The sequence below is a fragment of the Gopherus evgoodei genome, chromosome 7 (assembly GCF_007399415.2).
Source record: "Gopherus evgoodei ecotype Sinaloan lineage chromosome 7, rGopEvg1_v1.p, whole genome shotgun sequence".
Lineage (NCBI taxonomy): Eukaryota > Metazoa > Chordata > Testudines > Testudinidae > Gopherus > Gopherus evgoodei.
Genome location: NC_044328.1, coordinates 111,403,653 through 111,427,777, shown reverse-complemented (window position 1 = coordinate 111,427,777; position 24,125 = coordinate 111,403,653). Strand labels below are relative to the sequence as shown.

Genomic DNA, 24,125 nt, shown 5'->3' with positions numbered 1-24,125 from the left:
GCTCACCGTATACCTTTAGGCTAGGATTTTTAAAGAGGCCCAATGGAATTAGGCACCTAAATCTCATTGAAATTTAGCAAGAGTTGGGTGCCTGGCACCTTTAAAAACCCACCCTTTATACCTAATTGCACAAGATATTTAGGGTCAGATTGTGATAAACATGCAGAAAAATCCACTAGTGCGCTCACATGCACAAGTCCAATACCAAATTATTCAAGCCATTCAGACAAGGAAATCTGCATTGGGCCTCTAAACATCATGTGTATCAGCTCTAATTATGTCTTGTGTTTTAACCATGACATAACCCTTTTCCAACCTGGGTGATTTGCTCACTAGCTGCAACCAACTGTTGGTTTTCTTAACCTGGTTTTTTTTTTTGTACTCTGGATGTGGTTTTGATCCAATTTTGATCAGAACACAAGTCTACTACAAACATCTAGTTAATGAACATCAGAGATTTTATTTTTCAGTAATGACAAAACACAGCTTCAAAATGGGAATCAACAGTAGATTAGAACTTTTTACAGTAAAATATATTGAATTTCTTACCTCGATCATTTAAGATGCATCAAACCCACAGCTTTAAATGCAGCCTACTCTTGATTAAAAAAAACAACAAAAGTATTCCAAACATGAATGTTGCTATTATAAGCTATATTAGTTGTCAACGAGAACAGGTGATTTGCTCCAAGTTCTACATTCTAAAATTGAACATTTACATGTCACAATAGGTCAGAACCCTACAGTATAAACCACTTGGTTAGTACAGAGCGTTGCTCACCTAAATTTCAAAACTACTCTGGCCTAAAATTTAAGAGGAATTTAAGAATGTACACAATGGGCATAGGCTTCAACTGATTCTGCGAGAGGAGAAGAGTTCTTCCCATATCTTGATTGGTAAATTAACAAGCAGTAAATTAGGGGGAAAGAGAGCCTCAGAATTATATAGTAGAGTATCAGTATGGCTTAATGGCCAGAACATAGGACTGGGAATCAGGAACTCCCAAATCCTCATCCTCCTCAGCTGGTGGTTCTTTGTGGCCTTGAACATGTCACATAACTGGTTTCAATTTCCCTTCTCATAACATGGAGATGGTCATATTTACTTCCCTACCTCCTGAAGGTGTTATTAGTTAGTATTTGTAAAGGACTTTGATCCCTGAATCTCTGATCAAAAGCCAATTATGTTTTTCAACAGATTCCATTACTGTACATTCTAGCTACCATTACATTCTTTAAATATGTCAACATTTCTAGGCTAGCAAACCATTCTCCCCTCCTCCATACACTGAAGCTATTTATAAGAGGACTCTAAGTTATTTATTCCAGGGGCACAGTGCTGGGGACATTGTATAGCTGAACTATTTGCTACACGAGTTCAACCATGCATTAGTTCCTAAAGTTTGCAAGATTTAACTTCAGCTTGATGTCTGTGAATTCCACAACTGATGGCACTCTATTGAGACTACCCTGCCCGTTTCATGTTCAGCTCTGGGTTCCATCTGCAAATGGCGTTGTTGAATGCAGCTGCCTAAATGTAGAAATGGCTGTGTGCTAGCCCAAAGCTCCTGAGCTATACCTTCTTCAGTGTACCGTTTGGGATAATTGTTATGGGTTCTGTAATAGTCTGTCAATGTACTGGAGATAAATACAGATAATTCCTCAATGCTAATGGGAAGGGAATGGTACATAAATTGCACACATGGATGAAAGCAATTGCAGTGAGATGTTACTAGCAAGTAAGTACTACGCTGCCATCTGGTGGATGTTAACTTTGACTCATAAACCAGAGAGATCAGAATTGAAAAACATGTTTTTGTTGTGCCACCTATCATTATAAAGAAAGTTAAACTTTGATGGTCAGTAAAAGTGGCCACATTTAGAACATTTTCCTCTCATTTTACTTCAGTGTAAATTAGCTAATTGTTTTGAGTTCTTTAAAAAGAAATCCATGGTTATATGTTTTTGTTTTGCACAAAGGAGAGGGGATTGGATGGTCCAAACAATTATTATCAAAGAACTGTTTGCTTCTAGTTTGCTGCTTCAAATTCATTCCCGTTGGGACAAACTCAGAGGATGAGAGGGATATGCGGATGGATGTCCCCTCTCAACCCTTAAAAATTGGTTCAGGTCAGGGTTGAAACATCAGTGAGGAAGGCACAGAAATTTGCACTGTTAGCTGAGCTGCACACACTGGGTGGATTAAAATTTTCATTCTGCAGCATCTTTTACAAGCACTAAATCTATTAAACAGCAATATGAAACTAAAATTACTTTGACACTACTGACCCTATTGGTAAAATAGGGATACTATTACTTACCAACCTTTGCAAAGCACTCTGAGACCCTAGGATGAAAAGCACTATTACAAGAGTAAAACATTGACAGTCTCCATGCCAAGTTCAGTGTTTGCTGCCATGCTTATCACTTTGATAGTATTTATAAGGTTAAGTGACAGTGGTAATCTGGGAAATTTCATTTCAAATATACTCTATCTTGGTGTCCTTGTATAAGCTTTCAAAATAACTCCAATGATCCAAATTGCCCCCTGCAATCAAATTTATTTTTTTTAAATATCAAGTACCACCCACTGTCTATTAGCTAACTGAAGTGTAGTAGTAGCGTGCATATCAATTTGGTTATACAATAATTATTGGAATAGCATATAAAAGTAATGTCAGTATGTTGGTAAATGGGTTAAACATAAAATAAAGCCATATACACCTAGCAAGAAAAAAATGTATCTTGGAAACACTGATATATCAGATCTGTTTAAGCTATTAAGATGGTAGTATCACGTGCCAGGACTTCTGCTTGAAACATGTGTTTATGATTGGTCTACCCCTTCATATGGATATTATATATTGATTTATGCAGGCCTCTCAAGCTTTGAAGTGCTTTACAGAATTACAGATTATACACACATCTCCTGAATGCAGCAGGCATAACAACAACATAAGGAACCCCATACAACTATTTAGGGATAGGAAGTGAACTATCCTAGCCAGTAAAGTCAACAGGTGACATTAGGTAGGCAAATAAGTTTCTCATAAAAAAAATGAAGGTTTTGTATTTAAACACTAGATGGTTTAATTAGCAAATAGGAGTAACTGGCTGAATGTTGTTTCTTTAGAAGTATTTGACCATATAATCATTGGACTTGATTTTCGGTTTGACAGAATATTCTCAATTTGACACTTCTTAGAAGTTAGCTCTTATAACAACATCCTTTTTTTGGGGGGGGTGGGGGAAAGAGAGTCATTGAAAAAGGACTAAAACAAGTGTTACCTATTAAAAATAACATCTCTATTCATAAATTTCAAAATGGGCAAAATGCAGGAAAATGACAAAGAATAGGGTTATAGGGTAAAAAAATAAGTGTCAAATACCACCATCAAAACTTATCCTTTTAATACAATACAGCACAGCACTGATGAAGCAAATGTGTGGCTGTTGTGTGATACAGTTCAGAAAGCATTACTTCACATGACAGATTTCTTTAATTAATAAGGTATCTATTTACAGGAACCTTATTTCCCCAAAAGCTGAGAAAAACAGTAGGTGAATGCTAAGAACATAATTCTATTTCACTTATTTAAGTTAAGATTCTTGCTTATGCTTTTGATAAGCTCAAGTCATTTGTTTGTAGTAAGACAACATATCATCAAGACTTTGGTAAACTGGTTGCTGATCCTCCGAATTGTTGCTGTAATTCTGCATCGATGGAAACGGCTTGTTCTGTGTTGACTCCTGTCCCAGTTTCTCATGAGAGGATCCAAGCTTGTTCCAACTCTGGCTTTGGTAGTTATTGGCTCTTTTTTGACAAACAAAGTAATTGGAAGGTGGTGCAAATTCTGGATCTCGTTCATCTGCACATTTCTTTGACCATTGTCCAAAAGTAAATTCTATTAGATAGGAAAAACATGGTAACTTGAAAACAAATTTTACTGTACAAAGATAATTTATGTTCCCTTCCTGTGAGGGGATTTATTCTTCAAGCAATTCAGTTTTCCATTTCTGTTAAACACTGAAGTAATCTGCACTAGATCCTTTCACTTAATTTCATCAGTATTAAGCTGACACTCCACTTGCTTCAAACCTTAGGAACCAAATCACTTTAAAAAATATTTTAAGACAACTTTTACCCCTTATGTTAAAGAATGTTGGTTATTTTAAGAAGACAGTTGCTAATTGAAAGGGGAAGCCCATGTTCTAAATGAGATCTGAGCAGTAACAACCCAAAGATATTTAAAAATGACAATGATGCTAGGGTAGTCAACGAGGTCAGAATGTGTTATGACCTGCGATGGTGCCCATTTCATTACAATGGCAGGCATTTTAACTTCTATTACAGTCAATCGTTACCCATGACAAATTTTTAAAGGTAGCTATGAAATGACGTGACAACAGCTCAAGTTCATGATAAATACGTTTTACATTGAAGATGACCTGAGCAGCTTTTTACCCCATGTACAGTGGTACAGGAACCTATCAACTGATTATAAGCTGGGGATTTGTACAACGTACAGCAAAAAGGGGCTCTGGTTCTGAAGACAGCCTTTTTACGCTATTCCAATACAAATGTTAACTTCAGCAAACAAAAGTTTCTAAACAGAGCAAGGAACTGCACATCTACAGTGCTTTTGGTCCTACAAACTGATTTACAAATCACTGATTTGTAACTATTTTTTCAAATGTTATTTGTAATTTAGGTCTACACACTATTTGTAGAGAAGTGATTCTCAACCAGGGATCCAAGGCCCCTTAGAGGGCCGTGAGCAGGTTTCAGGGCCTCCCCCCAAATAAACCACAGTGCAGGGTAGGCATTAGACTCGCTGGGGCTTAGGACAGAAAGCAAGAGCCCAAGCCGCGCAGGACTGAAGCCAAAGCCTGAGCAACTTAGCCTTGTGGAGCTCCCTGTGGTGTGGGGCCATAGACAATTGCCCTGTTTGCTACTTCCTAACATAAGCCCTGGCTTTTAATCTACTGGATATGCAGAAAACCAGTTGTTGTGGTACAGGTGGGCCATGGAGGTTTTTATAGCATGTTGAGGGGGCCTCAGAAAAAGGTTGAGAACCCCCTGTTGTAGAGCACCATTTATATTAGTAGTATTGCGATAGTATAGAATCATAGAAATGTAGGACTGGAATGGACCTGGATAAGTCATCTAGTCTAATCCCCTGCACTGAGGCAGGAATAAGTATTATCTATACCAGTGGTTCTCAACCAGGGGTCCGGGACCCCCTGTGTGGAGTGAGTAGGTTTCAGGGGGCCCAGGTGCCAGAATGTGAAGCAAGAGGCCTGAATGCTCAGGTGCCTAATTCTCTATTTCAGGTACCTATGACCTAGTTTTGGCTCCAATGTGATGCACAAAACTGCTGCCTAAACCCCTGTGACGGAATGTATAAATGCTGAACCAGTAACTAAGGGTTAAAGAGCTGCTGTGGGAAAGGCTGGTCCCACTCCTCCAGCCCTATCAATAATATCAAGGGTTGAATAAAGGGCTTAAAAACATGAAGTTCCCAACAGTTGCTGGGCAGGTCTGGGAGAGAGCAGATGGCAGCTCTACAGTTCCTAAAGAGGCCATCTGGAAGCCTTCGGAGAATGGCTCAGGGAGCCCCCTACCCTGTGCCTACAAGGAGAACAACCCGGGGGTACTGGCCAGGTACAATAGATTCAGCAAGTCCCAAGATGAACTTAATAGGCAGTTGCGGTTAGGGAATCTGAGACCATACACAACGGACATGGGGAATGGGAGCCAAGAGTCACCTCTACATAAAAGGACTGTTTAACATAATTAGTATCACAGGGACCCGTACCTAGGCAGATGGGAGAGCCCTAAGGATTTTCCAGTGCCTGCCCAGTAGGAGGCGCCCGTCAGCAGCCTGAGAACTGTGACATCTCTGTAGGCACCTAAACGCACTCATGATTCAGGGTAACTGTCCTTAGGCACCTGTGTGTCTGCCTCTGGCATGTGCACTATTGCCTCCTTCTAGGTGTCTGGATGCCTGTGTCTTCCACCTATGCCCCAGAGTGATTCACAAACCAGAGGAAGATAAGCATTTGCCCACTTAAGTTGTGGCCTGATCTAATAGAAGTGAGGATGGTGCAGCTAACCTTATAAATTTTAGCCCAGTGATTAGAGCACTTGCCTGGGTTGTGGGAGTCCCAAGTTCAATTTCCTCCCTTAGACAGAGAGGGAGAACAGAGTGGAACAAGGGTCTCCCACCTCTCAGGAGAGCACCCTAATCACTATGCTGTGGGCTATTCTGAGGTGGGGCCCTCTGTCTCCCCTGTTGAAGCTGTTCCACTGTGGATAAATAATGGAACGATTAGAGCAGGGGGATTGGACCCGGAATCTCCTACCTCCCTGGTGGGTGTCTTAACCACTAGGCTACAGAGTCTCTCTCTTGCTCTCTGGCCCAATGACTATTAAATATTTATCCACAGTGGAACAGTCACTGGGTGAGAAAGAGAGCGAGCATGCAAATGTATACAGCCCTCATCAGCATTTCCCCTGGGGTAGGTTAGGCAGCTCTCTGCCTAGCATGTTGGCTTTTGTGAATCAGAGTCTAAGGTGCCTCTCTCCCCATTCATTGTATATGAGCCTAAGTACCTAACTCAGACTTTGTAAATCCCAGTGTTGTTCCAGTGGTTTTCTAGCGCCTAGAGGTCAGGCGTTGTCACAATGCTCCTTTGGTGCACTTTGGCCAGAGTGCCTGAGATTAGATTAATGGCAGGGAGTGAGATGGAAGGAGTGAGTTTTGAGAAAGGATTTGAAGGACAGCAAAGTCACTTAGCATTCAGGAAAAGGAATATGCTGCCAAGTGTTACCACAGCATGAATAAAGGCAAGGGCAGAGCGGAGGGCACACATACATTAAAGATTGAGATATAAAGTTAGTTACTTTCTTCATAGAGCACTTCTGTTCACTTCTAAGAAAAAGTGTGGCCAGTTAAACTAAGTTTACCCCCATGTGCTGTAGTAGGGTTGATGTTACCTCGTAACCAGAAGGCCAAAGGCCAGATATTTGTATTCACTATAAATTAATATGGGGGTCCTAACTACATCACTTAACTCTTGACAATTTGATGAATATGTGGCTACAGCAATTTGTAACTATACCTCATTATGAGGGAGGGCCCTCTCTTCAGTTCCAAATTTACTACTTTCTAACACACACACATACACACTCTTGCATTAAGTTCAAACTACTTGTCCACACCTTCAAGGATCTGCTCAACGCTGACTACATCTCTCTCTTTCCCCCACTTTTCCCCATCTTCTTACATGCACCTTCCTTCACAAGAACCATGGAACAGCCTCCACTCACTGTGTGCCAACAGCCTTTCTGCCTTTCCTTCAAATCCTTCCCTTAAAATTCACTTCTACCATGAAGCATTTTAGGGAAAGTGACCTCGCACTACATTTGCCTCTATGGTGTCTGTTTATGTAATTTGGTGCAATACTCTACCTACTCATGCATTTAGAGCTTAGACTCTTCTGTGTGACACATCCTGCCCATCCATACCGCATAGTGTAGGGGTCGGCAACCTTTCACAAGTGCTGTGCTGAATCTTCATTTATTCACTCTAATTTAAGGTTTTTTGCATGCCAGTAACACATTTTAACGTTTTTAGACGGGCTCCTTCTATAAGACTGTAATATATAACTAACCTATTGTTGTATGTAAACTAAATAAGGTTTTTAAAATGTTTAAGAAGCTTCATTTAAAATTAAATTAGAATGCAGAGTCACCCCGGACCAGTGGCCAGAACCCGGGCAGGTGAGTGCCACTGAAAATCAGCTCGCATACTGCCTTCGGCACACGTGCCACAGGTTGCCTACCCCTGGCATAGTGTAAAGCTACAGCAATTATTTTTGCATATCAGGATAGGTTATAAACTAAAAAAAAATTCAGACTTCGACCTTCTTCCATCAGTATCTTTGTATGGAAAGCAAAAACCTGTGTGAAGGGTAAGACTATGTTATGTTACAGCAGCTGCTCATGTCATAGTCAAGGCTGTTAATCTCTTTCTAGGGTTCACCATAAAGTAATGACACTGTAAATTTAAAAGTGAAAGGGAAAGTAGATTACTTTACTTCTCAGGATCATGATGTATAAAAACGACACTAGTTCTGATCCCATTAATAAACAGTGTTTGACTATACCATGCTATGTTCATAGTTCAGTTTTCTTACCTTTCCCTTTATCCCACTCTCGAACATAGGGCACACCAGCCTTTGTATCTTTTCTCTCCTGAATGACCACCTCCACTTTTCTACTTTCTGCAACTCTAGGAGCCACAGGGGCTTCTGGTTCAGCTGACAGTGGTCCAATAACTTCTTCCTCTTCTTTTGAAAAAGGGAAAAGAAATTTGTTATAGGTTTATTTTTCAAATAGTATAGGATGAATACATGACAAGAGCTACTCCACATTCACACTGATAATGTCTACAGCAGTTATCTAATTAGAATGAAATGCTCCTCACTGGGCAGGTGTTTTTTGTTGGTTTGTTTTTAATTTACTGTGTATAAGTTCAGAAGCCATAGTGGATAAGCCAGATAATCTAGAAATGAATCTACGACCCTTCATTAGATTTTCGGTGTAAAAGAAGGGACGGCTGAAAATGTATTGCCTAATAACATACCTAGGAATAGGCTGAGTGTTCTACTGGCAATGGGAAATTAGGAAAGAGTGAAAACATTACTCGCACGTGTCTCCACTTCAGTGATCTTAGAAAAAAGTTGTGTTCTTATTCTGATCTGAAAGAATACTACTTAACATTGATATACTACTGTTCTGCATTTCCAAAGCACTTTACATTTAAGCACTCTCTCATTGCTGGGAGGTGGAAAGAACTAAATCTATTTTACAGATGAGGAAGCAGATAGTGTGACTTAATACCATAGATGGAGCCAGTGGAGAGCTGGGATTAGAACTCAAAAATTCATGTCTGCAAGTTGTGAATTGAGGCCACATTCCCTGTACATGATTTCTGACATTCACCTTTTTCAGAGCTTGTAATTTGCATGTTGCCTCAAATTTGAGTTCTTCCACACAAAAACCCTTAATTTGAGTGTGGTTGCTGACCCATCAAAGGGTCTAGGCTAAAGGTTGAGTTGGCACAATTTAGCTACGAACACAACCACTCTGTGTAGCTTGAGTGTGATTTCACAGTGTGGCCACTCTCACTAAAGTGGAGTTAATTTAAAAGATAACTCAAGTTTACTCTGCAGTGAAGACATACACTCAGTTGTGTAGCATTATTTAATCTCATCATGCTCACCCACAGACTGCTGTTACTAGAGGGTTTTCTTTTTTATACCACCAAGTTACAAATAAGCTTTAGAATGTGTCCATTTGTACATACTGAACCTTTTACTTAAAAAAACTCTCACAAAAATCACATGGCAGAAGGGGTTTTTCTGCATACATAAATTAAGCTATAGGCTTAATAGCAAACGTATGCCTCCGATAGCTGTGCACAGTCATCTGAATACAGATTCTGGTCCTTAATTACCACCTGCAATCACTTTAATTCTATGAATATACAGTATCTGACATTCCCTACAAGACAGCTCTAAACAAATTGCTTGTATTTCTTCACACCTCAATTAATTGCCTATCATTTTTATCCTAGCTCATTAAAAAAATCATTCCAAGCTAGAATTGCATATATTTAAATGGTGACCTGCATAATTCTTCCTGGCAGGTGTGAATCTAAAAGGCAGGACAATGTACATAACACTACACTTTCCTCTCCACGGAAATAACTATTTTTAGTATATATGATTTTATACCTACGTGCAATTAATTTCAACTGTTAATTTTTTCAAAGCCATATAATTTAATATATTCAAAATATATAATGTTGATATTCAAACACAGATATACAATCTGAACAGAATACTTTTTCCACGATACTGAGAGAATGATTGTTTTAAAACCAAGATACTTGTTACAGACCATACCTTCATTTTCTAGTTTGTTTGCTTCTTCCTCTAATCCATCTTCTCTTAGTCTCTTTATCTTTCTTGCTTTAAGTTTAGAAAGCCTTGTTTTCAGAACTGCCTTTCGTTTTTCCTTTAAATGTTCACGTTTAGTCCTCTGGTCTGTGGTCTTAACAGTAACCGAAAATGTTCATTAGTTAATCCTGTATTTGGTTGTAGTCAACTGTGCATCTTCAATTCTACTCAGAAATGAACTGATTATCAGCTGCACTGTCTCAACGGGGAGGAAAATGACCCCATTTCTTGAATCCAAACTTGCACACTCTACCAGGCATAATACTTATTACCATTGGTTTAAGATGTGAACATGGTACAGTAAAGTTTGGCTAAGTATGCCAAACAAAACACGTCTCTGTTCTAAGTAGCTTGCTACAGAGAGGCATGTGGAAGAGGTGTAAAAATACTTATTTCACATACAAGATGAAAACTTCCAGAGAGTAGAAGAAACAGGTTTTTCACTGAAGCTACACCTAATCTCAACTCAAAAGAAATCCATGAATGATAAGCCAAAATGGGGGAAGGGATTTATTTTAGGATTTCAACATTTATTTTATGCATGGAACTTTGTACCTGTTCCTGCAATCCTCTCTCTATATTGATGAGATAAAAGCCTTTTAAACATTTTATTATACTGAGAAATTAATACAAAAATGTAATAATTGAAAAGTAGTTCCTCAACTTTAGGGGCCAAATTCCAGTGGGTAGGAGCCATGGTTGTGTATTTATCAAGACTGCACATGTACAATTATTGCAACTGTGCGTGCAAGTGGCTTTCTGAAGTCTAAATATCCATTCACTGACAACTACAGTTAACACTTTCTTGCATGCAAACTTCAGGTTACTTCCACTGAAAATTTATTTCTAAATATTTTGCCTTTCAGCATCAAAGATCATGAGTGGACAACTACAGGTGTTGATGCTCTGCAGTTCAACATCTTACACAAGTAGTTTTGGTTTTGCTACTATTTTCCAACACATTTACTACATGGTATACAGTGCAAGGTTCCAAAATTCTATGTAAAGATAGGGAGCCAAGGCTGTTCCCAGCACAGGCTACGGATCTACTTTTAGCTTCATACCTGCTCTCTTAGCATTTCCAAAGTCTCCATTTGCTTATTTCTCTGTGCTCCATCACGAGCAAAGGCAAAGTAGCCAACACCAAGTTGTCTGGCCTCTGAAAGGAACAATTTTCAGCAGTTAGGTTTCATCAGATTTACAGCTGCAGCAGCCTTGAAATCACCAGGGTACAAGTTATTGGAGAAAGACTCATTAGGTCATCTTGCCCACTGCCTTGCCTGACAATAGCATTAGAGTGTTATGTCCAGTCTAGTTTTAATTGACTCGTGTGATGATGCTTCACAGCAACTTCTCTTAGGAGACTAGGAGGCTTTTTTCCTTATTTATTTTTTCTGTCAGGAGATGAATGCATGCTATCCCTGTGTAAATTAGGTGGCTATTTCTAACACAGTTTAACAAGGTGAGAATATACTTATACAGGAGTATTTTTTATACTTTGTGATAAATTACACCTTCTTCCTCTAAAAACCATCTTCCAGTGAAGATAAACCATACAAAGGAATGAATATAAACCATTTTCTCTAATGTCTTCATAATGTATGGGTCCCACAGGTTTCTTTAGGGCCTCTTCTTCCTCTCTTTCCCATTGCTGCCGCTGAAGTTCTCGTCTCATATCTTCAGACAATAGAGTCTTCTCCTCAATGCCTTGTCTAGCAAAAAACAAAACCCAAACAACAAAGTGTAAAGGTTCTTTGGTATTATTTGAACAATGAAAGTATGACAACAGCTAAGCCATTTTTAATTACTCAACAGAAGTGTGGACATAGTTTGCAGAACACTAACGGAAGGCACCAAGATACTACAGTCGTGAGCACAGTATGGGAATTTATAGTACATTGCAGAATAGAGGAGGGAGGAAAGGATATGATACCACATCTGGCACAGCACAGTAAAATAATTCTAATTAAACATCCTTAAAAAGAAGTTGATACCATTTTCACAGGCATTGTGAAGTCACTAATAACTGAAAATAGAAGTGGGAGATGACCAGTGCTCAATAGAATAGTCACCAAAAGTAGAATAACAGCAACAGTTTCACCAATGCGAACTGGATACAAAAATGTGAATAGCATTTATCTGTTTAATGTAAAATGAAACATTTAAATGAGGAACCTCAGTAGCTGAGGGAGAAAATACTTTTATGTTTTCCCTTGGGAGGCAGAAACATTTCTCTCTCTCAATCTAGCTAGGCTAGAGCAAAATGATTGCAGACCACTTATCTAGGTGAATACAGAGAACGTACTTCCTATGCAATTATATATTCTTCATTCTGTTTTGAATTATAAAGAACAGGCTGCAGAATTTTCAAGGAGAAAAGCTTACAATTCTATAATATAAATGCTCAATTATGGCACATTTCATTCCAATATAATTTTCACTTCTGCCATTAGTTTTATCAGAATAGCTGTAATTAACTATTCAACTGGAGTTCTAACAAATTCACTCAGAACGTCATGTATTTGACTTTATTATAAGCCTTGAAATCAGATCATCCAGGACAAAAATATATATATCTGCTGGGATTCTTTAGGTTGAGGGCACACTAAAATACAACTTCTATAGAAGGACGACAGTTTTTAAAAAAAACAAGTCAAGTACCCGATAGGCTGCTAAATTAAATTTAATAAACCTTTGTTTGTAGGACAAATATGAGCCAATGCTCTACAGTGAAGTTTTTGGATTTCATTAGCATTTTCCATCAGAATCTGAGCTTTAGTAGTTTATAAAAATTCGGTGTATTTAAGTTTGGCATACATGGCCTCAACTCAGGCACCATTGAAAATGTGAATCTACCACACACTTTTCAGAGGATTAATTCAGTTGCCAGTGAAATAAATAGCTTAGGACAAATGCATGTGTTCACAGAGGAAGTTTTGATAAAACCACTACCAATCTTGTGGGAGAAAATACTTTCTTTAGAGAAGCCATACCTTTTCCCCTGAAGTTCTTTATCCATTTTAAGCAGATTTGACAAATCTTTCTTCATACAGCGTCTAGATCGGCCTAAGGAATCCACATAATCAACCCTGCAATGAAAGTAAAAAGAATTTCACACAGTTTATATTCTCAGATTTACAGTACTCTTACCCAAAGGATAAAAAAATTAACTGAATACCTTCCATAGAGAACATTCACATTCAGGGTGTTAAAGTTACCTCCATCCTAACAGTTAACAGGCCCAGTTTAACAATTAAAAGGACATTTTTAAACAAGGTTTCTGACAGATTTATCACATTGAATAAAATATCACTCATTTTGAGCGAACTATCTTCCTTCATAAGACAGTTTGAAAACTGTTTACAAGTTACGTCACGTAGTTCCCAAGTCAAAATAACATTGCAAGCATAATATTTGCTTCCTGTGGTGAAAATAATGATGCAGCACTGACTTCTCATACAAATATTAAATTGCTATAGTATAATGCAATTATCAGTCTATGGCTCTTTTACTAAGAGCTTCAGTAATCATTCAACTGGTTTAACAAAAGCCTAGGAAATCAAGCAGAATATTGTTCCTTTGAAGCTCCCTTTACATAGTGTGCTTTAGGTAAAGCTTTTTATCATAGTGAATGCTCCACTTAGAACTGTGGGGAGAATAAGAAACAGAGGTACTTATTGTCCACCAATCCTACATAGAGTTCTTTAGCATTAAGCAGTTCTAGTTATGCCGTTTTAGGAAACTCAAGACACACAGACGACAAAATATCGCTGAACCAGAGTACAAAATAGTCCCAAAATACTAAACTTTTAAAGATTTATTCTTTCATTAAGTTATGCTTTTTAAATAAATGTTAAGGGCACTGAGGGGATATCTGCACTACAATTAGATACCCATGGCTGACCTGTGCCAGCTGACACAGGTTTGCAGGGCTTGGGCCAATGGGCTGTTTAACTGTGGTGCAGACGTTCAGGCTTGGGCTGGAGCTTGTGCTCTAGGACCTCTGCACTGGAATTAAACAGCCTCTTAGCCCGAGCCCAAGTCAGCTGCCACGGACCAGCTGTGGGTCTAACTGAAGGTATTAGACCCACACCTTAGTATTAGTGCCATTTATTTTTACCAAGTAAATTATACGATAATTGAAAAAATATTTCTATCTGTGACCTCTGGTCCAAGAGTATACACATGGCTGGAGAATAATTAGTAGTATATATTAATCCTATGGTACTGCCCAAAGGCCTCCAATGAGATTGGAGCCCCATTGTGCAGGGTGCTGAGACAATAATGTTCCTGGAGGCTTATCAGTAAATAATTAGAACTGTCTTTTTCATTTTCTTGAGGTGGGGTGAAGACAAATATATAGAAGGTGAACACATTGGCTTACATTTCTGATATTTAAACTTGATAAGGTCATAGAATAACTAGACAGTTTCACCTTAGACCTAGAAGTATACTAGTATTACGTATTTCTACTCTGTTCAGGTTTACAGCTTTCTGATTCTTCACTATGGGCCTGCTACCCCCATATGCTGTAAGAAACAAAATGACATTCTCTCCTGTCTTAAACTAATAAATTGAAAAACTGTAATTCTACTTTTCAGACTAGTTATTGTTGTTCAAAGCTGATTACAGGAGTAAAACCTCCATCTGCATTCACTGTTTTCTTTATGAACAGACAAGAAAAAAATACCTAGCTAGCTAGGTTTCATAATTATTTATAGTATCTTTGCTGAAAGACTACTGGCCACCTGAAACTTAACTACAGAAGGGTTTTTATGGGTAGTTTAAAATTCTGGAGCTTAAAGAAATGCTGGTAAAGCACTGTCTTCCTCCATATAGAGAAAATCTGTACATACAGTAATGCCAGAAACCCAAAACTCCTGCTGACTTTGAAAGTCATGTGATCAGAGGAAATTACTACTTGAAAGGGAGCAGAGTTGTTTCAGTAAAAATTAATCTAGTTAAATAATGCTTCCAGGCAGGAAGTCTGATGTACCGTCTGCATCGATAAGGGGATCAGAACTCCCATAACTTCAGCAGGAAAACATATGAGCTCTTTTAATATCATTCTTATTTACAGCACATTTTCTTGATCAATACATCTCAAAACCATGGGTACTTAAAACAGCATCTATTGTGGGTCAGCAGTTTAAAATTCATAGTTGTGGAAGGAAATGTTACTTGCAAATATGTTAGCAGTTTGAGAAACTTAGAACTTCTGGATCTCTTTCTGGAAGATGGAAGGTTTTCCCTTTTCAATCTAAAAAGGCTCAGTTTAAATTAGTTACCTTATCCACTAGATAAGAATGATTTAGCTTTCATACAGCCTAGCCTTCCCCACACACTGAAACTTCTACAATTCCCAAGTCCAGCTGCACTAAGCAAGTCAATGTTGTTGAGAGATGAGACAAAGTGAGGGGAAATAATGTGTTCCGTAAGGCATATAAATTATGTTTTCTAAACCTATTGCATTCTCTTTTATATAATGGCATTAAAAGAAAAATAACTGGTAGATTACCTAGTTTAACGTTTTGTCTCAGTGATCTCAAGGGTAAAAAACAAGAACCCTATGAAGCTAAATTTTAACTATTTGAAAATCAAACAGCTACACAGGTACCAGACCCCAAAATCTTGTTTGTGAATAGGACTGGCGTCTAAAGATCCCATTTCCTCACTTTGAAAATGTAACCCTATTTTAGAAAGGAGGTCAATCTACATAATCTGGTCTATGTAATGGAAGTCTTTCCCGGAACTAGTTCATAAAGCTCAATAATGCCTGCATGGTTATCCATCCAAAGGAAAGAGTTGGATTTGAGGAGGTATCTTCACACAATTACATGCTCCTAGTTTTGACATAAGAAGAGAGACTATAATTGCGCTTAGATAAAACTAAACTAAAAAATTTTACAAATATTTAAAAAACAACTTAATCTTAAACTATACACAAATAACCTATTATACCTGGACTCTTTCCTGCAGGATGAGAAGACACATGTGAAAAAATGCTTCTTAAAGGGAAAGAATGTTATAATCACAAGTGATGGACTCGTATCAGCCAGAATGATTTCTTATTCAAGATGTTTTATAAACTAGACTAAATGCACGAGATTATAAAAAAAATAAAAAAACAGATTTGTCAGACTTGTTCTGTCCATACAGTATTACCAACCATTCTTCATTTGGGTCCTGTGGGGGTGGTATTTCTATTTCAGGTAGTGTCTTTTCTTTATCTTCCTCTTGTTCTGATGCCTTTCTAACAGTTTCACTCTCGCACAGATCATGTATTTCTCTCCGTTTGTCTATGATCTTCTGAGTGAAATCCACAAGGTACAAATCCTCAGTTTCTTCATCTAAGGCAGAAAAATCAATTCTCAGATAACACGCATCAAAAGAACACAACTGAGCAAGAAATCAATATGGAATAGCCACAATCAGTTTCGCAGCTGCCAACAATGCCCTTGAATATACTATCAGACAATGCTTTAATCTCATCTAGTGTCAAGAAAATTCAGCTATATGGGATGAATCGTATTTTTGTATGTAAACTTTGTTTGTTTAAAGCAATTCATTATATATATACCCTAGAAAAAAGTTTCACAGCAACTGTGCTGATGCCATCTTTAAAAAAAATATCTTTATGCTAATTAACAGTTACAATACTAATTCAAGTCCTAACATGAAAATGAAATTAGAAGTAACAGATTTAAAATTGCTAATTTTATTAAAGAGAGAACAAAATAGTTCTTTTACAAGTAAACTGTGAATATGAAAGAGATGAATGGGTACAGCAGGCTACTACATTCAATAATTCGTTTTCAATGATGATGTTTATAGAGGACAATTACTTAAGACTGAATTTAACATAAGGATGTACTCTGCATGTAGAATGCACCTAAGCAGTCACTTGAGTTCTCTTTGCAAAAGGGAGAAGAATGATGAGACTACATTTTATATGATGGATCTTGCACATAGAAACTAGTGAAAGTGATAGCACTGAAGGATTAAATTGAATCTGAGCCTTTCTACTATTAACTGTCACATGACACAAAGGACTGGACATGTGTTGAGAGGAAAGTGGAAGTGTATATATGCATCAGAAATGGTTAAAGCTGGAAGGTGAGAAGTCAGACCCTACTAGCTAGTGGCATTCACATATGTACCAGCCAGTCACTTCCTTTCTTTCCCAAGTTAAACTCTTCATATAGTGAAAAGGAAGCACGCAGAAGCATAGATAAAAGCCAAGGATGTCAAAATGACAAAGTAACTTTACTTTTCTAGGGTTCTATACTAAGAAACCAGAATATATTTCTCTTACTTGATGATCAAGCCAAATGATTCCCATATTTCTTTCCTAGGGCAGACTGTCCTTCAAAAAGTAATATTCTTTCCTTAGCACTGGCTTTTCTCTCTCAGCAAAAATAATCTTTATCAATCAGCTTGTACGCTGTGCCTCCAAAAAGCTTATTTAGTATAAAAGCTACATTTATTGATTAACAGAAGTACTGTATTTTATAGCATAATAGCTGTCAACTATGAGACAGTTAAGGTGGCCAGCTTCTAAAGTGACCAAATAAAAGCAAGGTTTTTAAAATGTATACTGGTTTTATGCAGGTTTTGTTCACCTGGAAAGTCTCCTTTTGTCATCTTCTCATACAGCTTTGCTTTTTCTTCCAGTTTCTGCCTGAAGGAAAAGCAGGTTATATTTATAGTAGGATTCCAAGTACATCACAAACAGAATAGTCTTTCAGTATTTAGACCGCAATGGAATAAATGGTAATAATGTTTGATACTTTCCCTTAGAGATGAACTGCAAGAGTTTTTAACCAAACAATGGCTTAGGGGACACTGCAGGAAAAGCACTATTTTTCTTATACTGCTGAAGGTATCAGTAAAGTTATCAACCATAGCAAGTGGAATCATAGAACCCAGAATTCAGATCTTAACAGCTAAGCAAAGGAGGAATTTTGTTTAAACTGTAACTGACATTTCTACGAACATACAGATTCCTGATTAGTCTGTACTGTGAACAATTTTTAATAAAAAGTAACATAGTTCACCTTCAATGAAATGATCAAATAGGCAGCAACATATAATGTAAATATTGTACATCTCTGTAATTACAATTATCTAGATGACAGACCAAGATAAACTGTACATCAGCCCAGAACCTCTCTATGGTAATTACTTTCAGGCAACAAGATATGGAGCACAGTGTACAAGGCATGAGATACCATTTGCCGGGAACGGCGAACTGTGGCCACTGGGAGCTGCAGACGGTCAATGTAAACACTGTCTCACGGCCCACCAGCAGATTACACTGACGGGCCACAGGTTGCCCACCACTGATCTAAATGGACACAGAAACCAGGGAGAATATCTTAAAACTAGCTCCTGGAATGGTTTACACCTATGTATTCATAAGAGATGGGGAATTTATAGCAGAGAACCAGCAGATGTCACATTTTCAATGTATATTTTAATTGTACAACTAACCAAAACAGGTCATTGGCCTGTAATTTTCTCAAAAATATATATATTATTAAATAGGTAAGAGACAGTTTTCTGCAAAAATTATAAATAAGTATTCTTTGGAGCACAAAATGCTGATTGTGATGTTTGTATCCATGCTTTTACTGAAATGGAAGAAAATGCTTTAAAAGAAAATCTATATTCTGTCAAATTTCTGTGGATACAATAATGTAAGTGTAGACGTCTCACAGTGCAGCAAGTGGAGCAATGAACAAGCAATGAACCAGCTGCATCCCAGTAAAAACTGAATAGCTACCACTTTTAGCTGCATTCTGCTATTTGCATGATTTCTTTTATGCAATTTGTTACAAATGTAAAAAAATTCTACAAAGCATTTGTTCCTCTTATTTATTTGTATTGCTGTAACTTAAAGTTTACCTCGCTTTCTCTAATGTTTGATCTTCTTCTATCTTCTGCTCAACATCTTTCTCAGCTCGACTTGAAACCCCTGTGTTCTGCTTATTCCAAATGCTTGGTTTCTGTGGAACATAGGTTTTTAAAACACAGGATTTCAAGCTTATTTGACCACTAAAAAAAATAAAAATAAAACAAAGAGAGGCTCTGGAGTTATTTATCCGCTTAAACATTCTTCATATAATCCTGCTGCTGTGATGTGGCAAATAGCATGTGCGTCTTAAATTTATGATATCACAGGAAGGAGAACCAACAAAGGGGTTAACATGAGTTTATGATTTTTTATTTAAAAAATTTGGAACACAAATTTTATTCTTGAACAGCTATAGATAAAGATAATAGTTGCTTACTGGACAATATTACTAAAGGAAAAGCAAATCTAAGAATAAATTCATATTGTTCTTGGAGGTGAGGATTATCAGGAAGCCAAAGACTTAGTGTGAGAAGTACTGATACAAGTATGGTGCACAGTATCGCTTATATGCTATGAGAACTCAGGTTCTTAATTAGATACGGTCAACAAAAATAACATTTTTAAAGCTTCATATACCTTAGTTACTGACCTTTTCATACAGAATTACATAGCCTGTTATGGGACTGATATTTTTCAGCATTATAACCTGACCATTTTCTTCAAAATGACACCTAATTCCGATCTGTTTGCATAATTCTTCCAGATGTCTAGTTCTAGTTCTACACATAACATAGTGACAAGTCTAACTTTTAGCATGTAAAGGCAAAAGTGCTGCATGGTCTTCAAACACAGCAATAATACTACAGTCTACAACAAGATAGCCACAAGATCACACAAATTCATTTGGTCTAAATGTTATAAGCAAGTCTGAACATGACTGAAAAGTCAGGTTTACGCAATACGTTATTTCAGAAAAATGAACGGAGGTTTTACTGCAGTAGAGATTGAAGTATGAGATTGCAGGGCATCTGATATTATTTCCCTCAATATAAATGAATAGGAGCTGATGGCAGTGCATTTTCCAAGAAGGTTCATTGACTCTGGAAAGTGCTTTCCTAGTCCAACTGATCATGGATTTGTCAAAATTCAAAGCTCAGTTTTTTCTTGCTGGCATTTAAGGAGGTTGGGGCTCACAGATGGGTCGAGTATATCGATTAAGAGATTATTTAAATGCAGCTTTGCAATATAATTGAATGGTGAGTTTTGTTTTTTGAGACAGACACTCAACCGGAAATGAGTCAATAGAAATTTGATAAATAAAGCCATCACAACCTTTGTCCTACAACTGGAAATGAAACATTGTATTAATAACTTTTCAGATTTTCTAACGGCTTGTTCTTCAATTCTGGGAGATGCCTAGAAAAACTGAAAGAAAAACAAAAAAATAATGAGTAATGATGGATATTTTATTTCTACCTTGTTTGTTGTTTGGGGTTTTACAGAGAGTCCAGCATCTTTCAGAAGTTTTTCCTTCTTGAATTCTTCTTGCTTTCGGAAGAGTTCAGCCTTTAAATCTACCAACTACATCAGCCACAATAAAAAACAACAAAAAGTCATTTTAACAAAATAATTAGGGAATTTCTAGAGTCTTATGTGAGAAATCAAGAGTTTACACCTGTAAAAAAATAAACTGATTGCATTTCTGATGTAGAAAATAAGAGCAGTGATTTGAACAGGAAGAACGTTGTGACATTTGCAGCAATATGTAATCCAAAATAATGAGATAGGACATAATTTATGATTAGCTGGTTAAATAAATTAATTAAAAGCTTCCATTTATATTACTGATCCTTCACTCCAAAATGGAAAATCTGCAGGAACAAAATGGGCATAATCTCCTACAAAGTTTTCAGCAACCAAAGACTGTAATAAACAATAGTTTGTTTTTAATTTAAAGAAGTAACCCCTAAGGAGATTTGCTGCCAAGCAAAAATTTTTTGGTTTTTTTTTGTAAAAAGGAATTAGCTGATAGACATTACTCTTTTTTAAAAGTACCTTCTTCCCTGCTGCTTTTAGACTTCCTTTTTTATAAATATGAATATGTAAATCCTATTGATATTAATCATCACCACAAATGTTAGTTATCAAGGCCCACATTCTCAAAGGTATTTAGATACCTAACACCCATCGACTTAAATGGGACTTAGGTGTCTAAATACCTTTGAGAATCTGGGCCCAAGAAACTGCACTCAGCAGGTGCATTGCTTTTGAACAATTGCCTTCAGGAGTCTGGGAGGCCCTTTTAAAAACAACCAACCAACCAACCAACCAAAATAAACATTTATGATCTGATGGCTTCTTCAGCCAGTCCTACAGTAAACTAAACTGATTTCTACAAGAAATTTAACAAAGATGTTGGTTGCCCTTGATATTAAAATTTTCCACAAACACAATGGTGCTAACCATCCAAGCTTTTCCTGAACTGTCAGAAGTGCTAATGCAAAAGTTAATTAGATGTATGTTTTGGATACAACCCTATTTATTTTCACTGCTGTGTTTCAATTAAGTTGCTACATTATATTGACACACAAAACGCTGAAGCAGCATTAATAAAAATAATGGAGTGAAACTATCAAAGACTTTAATGAATCAATGAAAGATGCTTAGACTACAAACAAAAGTATACCAATGAAAATAAATGAACAGCAAAATGCCACCTTATTTCAGGTTATGTTTAAGTTCTGACAACCTCTTAGGTATGAATGAAATTACCTACTGCTTTCATATTTGGGACTTTTGTAGAAACTTAACCTCCCATGAAGGATGCTCCATAAACAAATCTTTAATGTTTGATAGGAATGTCTCACTTAATCAACTTTAATTCCATTTAATCATACCCTTAACAGCAAGGGAATATATCAAGCTATGGGAAATCACTTAACTGTACCCTAATGTCCACAGAAGGCATTTCCAATGACAGTCAGAGACTATGCATTTTCACAAAAATTCCTTCTGCCTCCAAAAAAAAAAATCAATCAGAAAATACATTCACATTCGTCTCCTTCACAAAATACAAACCCTAAATATAGCCTGAGTAACATTAGCAAATTCAGCACTGACATACGTGCACAGGTAAAGTGTTCAGTGTGCTGTGTTTGAAGGGGAAAGTGTAAGGTCACAGGGCTACAACTGCCATGCCAAAGCACAGCAGCATCCCACAGAAAGACACACTTTGAGATATTTGGATAAAAGGTATGAAGCGCAAACTATTTTTTACATTAGGATTTATTTTTTACTAATAGGGTTGAGGTGTTGGGGGTGAGGCAAGAGACAATACCTCATGTTTACTTAATGGCATTTTGTTTTCTCATGAAGGATGGAGAAAGACTATTCTTAGATGATGTTGAACCTTCTGTATTTAGACCAACCCAAGGATTATGTAACTTTGTGGGTATGTAACAGGGCACACAGACCATTTTACAGCTCTTAAGGGAACCTTCACTGTCCAGTAGCACCTCATCCCTATTTCAAATAATAAACACACTCAATAGGTAGAGGAAAATAAAGATCACCAGCTGGGATATACAAGGCACAGCTGTTTCTCCAAACCTACTCTACATGGAGTATAAAGTAGCTTGTTCTTACCAGGACCCAATTAGGGCAAAGAGATGAGTGCTACAATTCTAATACAAATCCTCTCAGAAAGAGGCATTACGTTCCTGCACTGTGCAGAACCTTGGCTCTGATGCGCTCACAGCGCTAGGAAGAGCCAGGCTGGTAGGGTGACGAGCAGCTAGACACAGCTACCCTGCTCGGCCCGGGGGGGGGGGGGACGTTTCTTCAGCACCCTGGGAGAGGAGAGCGGGTGTAGTCTCCCCTTCCTCTCCCCACCCCCGTGGGCCCATTCCCCAGCTGGGGCAGGGGGAATCAGCCTGGGGAACGGAGCAGGGGGAATCGGCCTAGGACATGGGGCTCGCGGGGGAAGAGGCCAGAGACCTCCCAACCCTGGCCAGCAGCACTCACCGAGGCGACCGTGACCTCCAGTGGCTTCTTCCTACGGTCCATGGCGCCTCTGCGCCGGGGCACGGGAAACCGGCTACGGCGCACAGAGCCGGCCCGTAAACAACACAGAGCCCGGCTCCCTGTTGGCCGCCATCTTGCCGTAAAGCGCCGCTGAGCGGAGACAGCCTGACTGATCGCGACAGTGCCGTGAAGCGCGAATGGGAGGGTGGTGGTTTCCCCGGCGCCATGATGGGAAGGTCGGCGGGCGTTGCTGTGGCCTAGGACTACGGGGTTAGGGAGCAGCCCTCGGCTCTGCCCGGCGTCCGCGCTGCCGCTGCCTTGGGCGGGGATCCGCGACCGTCCTGCCGCTGCGCTCTAACTCCCCGCCCGGGCGCCCCGTCCCGTAGCCTTGTGCTCCAAGGGTGGGGGAGGAGTCGCCGGGCTCCCAGTCCCGGCGCAGCCCCTCGTTCCAGTCACCGCGCCCCTCCCCTTCCCCCCGAGAGACCCCCGCTTTCCTCAGTCCGCCCTGGCGCTGCCGGCAGCTGCCCGGGAACCACGCGCTAAAGCCCACGGACCGGCCGCGTGCGCCCGCAGGGAGCCTGAGCAGCGCCCAGAAACCGGGGCACAGGGCTGCCCGCGGACACCCTGAGACTTTGTTTTTCTCTCTCCAGCCGGGGGCTCTATTTGCCTTTGGGTCTAGAGCCCGTAGCGGGCACAGGGGCCGTTCTCAAGCTTTTCTCTGCAGCCTGGAAGGCAAGACGCTTACATTATCTGGAAACAAAAACCCCTCAGCTCTCAAAATCCCTTGGGGTTCAGAGAAAAACGACCAAACATTGTGAGAGAGGCAATTGATAAGGGTGGGGAGGGGTTGCATGGTTTTTGTTCCTCATTAGCTAGTAATCCAGTGCCCTTTTTGCAGTGCCCACTCATTCATGTGACAAGTGTAATCATGGATGTTTAACAGCCATATTTTGACTTTGCCTGCCAAGTTTTATTTATTTATTTATATTATATATCTATATATGAAGTGCCACACACAGGAAATTGCACTCCCTGAATTACAGTATACACACTTTCCATTATTTAAGAATGAAATGCTATGCTGGAGTAATGATCATCCCCTAAGTGAGTTAGTGTTGTCCACCAAAAATTTCAGTGACTCCTTATTGTGTGCCGCATAAGAGGAAAAAGAGTAATTTAAAGAGATACTGGCAACTTGAAATCGACTCAACTTCAA

The 24,125-nt window shown here is 38.7% G+C and overlaps 1 protein-coding gene across 2 annotated transcripts; it reads right to left on the bottom strand.

The window, feature by feature from the left end:
- Window positions 1–435: 435 nt before the first annotated feature.
- On the bottom strand, window positions 436–23,074 carry CCDC174 (coiled-coil domain containing 174). 2 transcript variants are annotated; one of them, XM_030568474.1, is made up of 11 exons: window positions 22,910–23,074; window positions 20,363–20,467; window positions 18,937–19,037; window positions 17,652–17,710; window positions 16,199–16,379; window positions 13,023–13,118; window positions 11,605–11,741; window positions 11,094–11,188; window positions 9,976–10,123; window positions 8,203–8,352; window positions 436–3,905 (listed from the first exon to the last, which is right to left on the bottom strand). In XM_030568474.1, the coding sequence occupies exons 1-11, from the start codon at window positions 22,949–22,951 to the stop codon at window positions 3,631–3,633; spliced, it is 1,389 nt and encodes a 462-aa protein (XP_030424334.1). In that variant the 5' UTR covers window positions 22,952–23,074; the 3' UTR covers window positions 436–3,630. The 2 variants fall into 2 exon arrangements, with proteins under 2 accessions (XP_030424334.1, XP_030424333.1); XM_030568473.1 differs by having other exon boundaries at window positions 8,203–8,355; window positions 22,910–23,073.
- Between the last annotated feature and the right edge of the window lie 1,051 nt (window positions 23,075–24,125).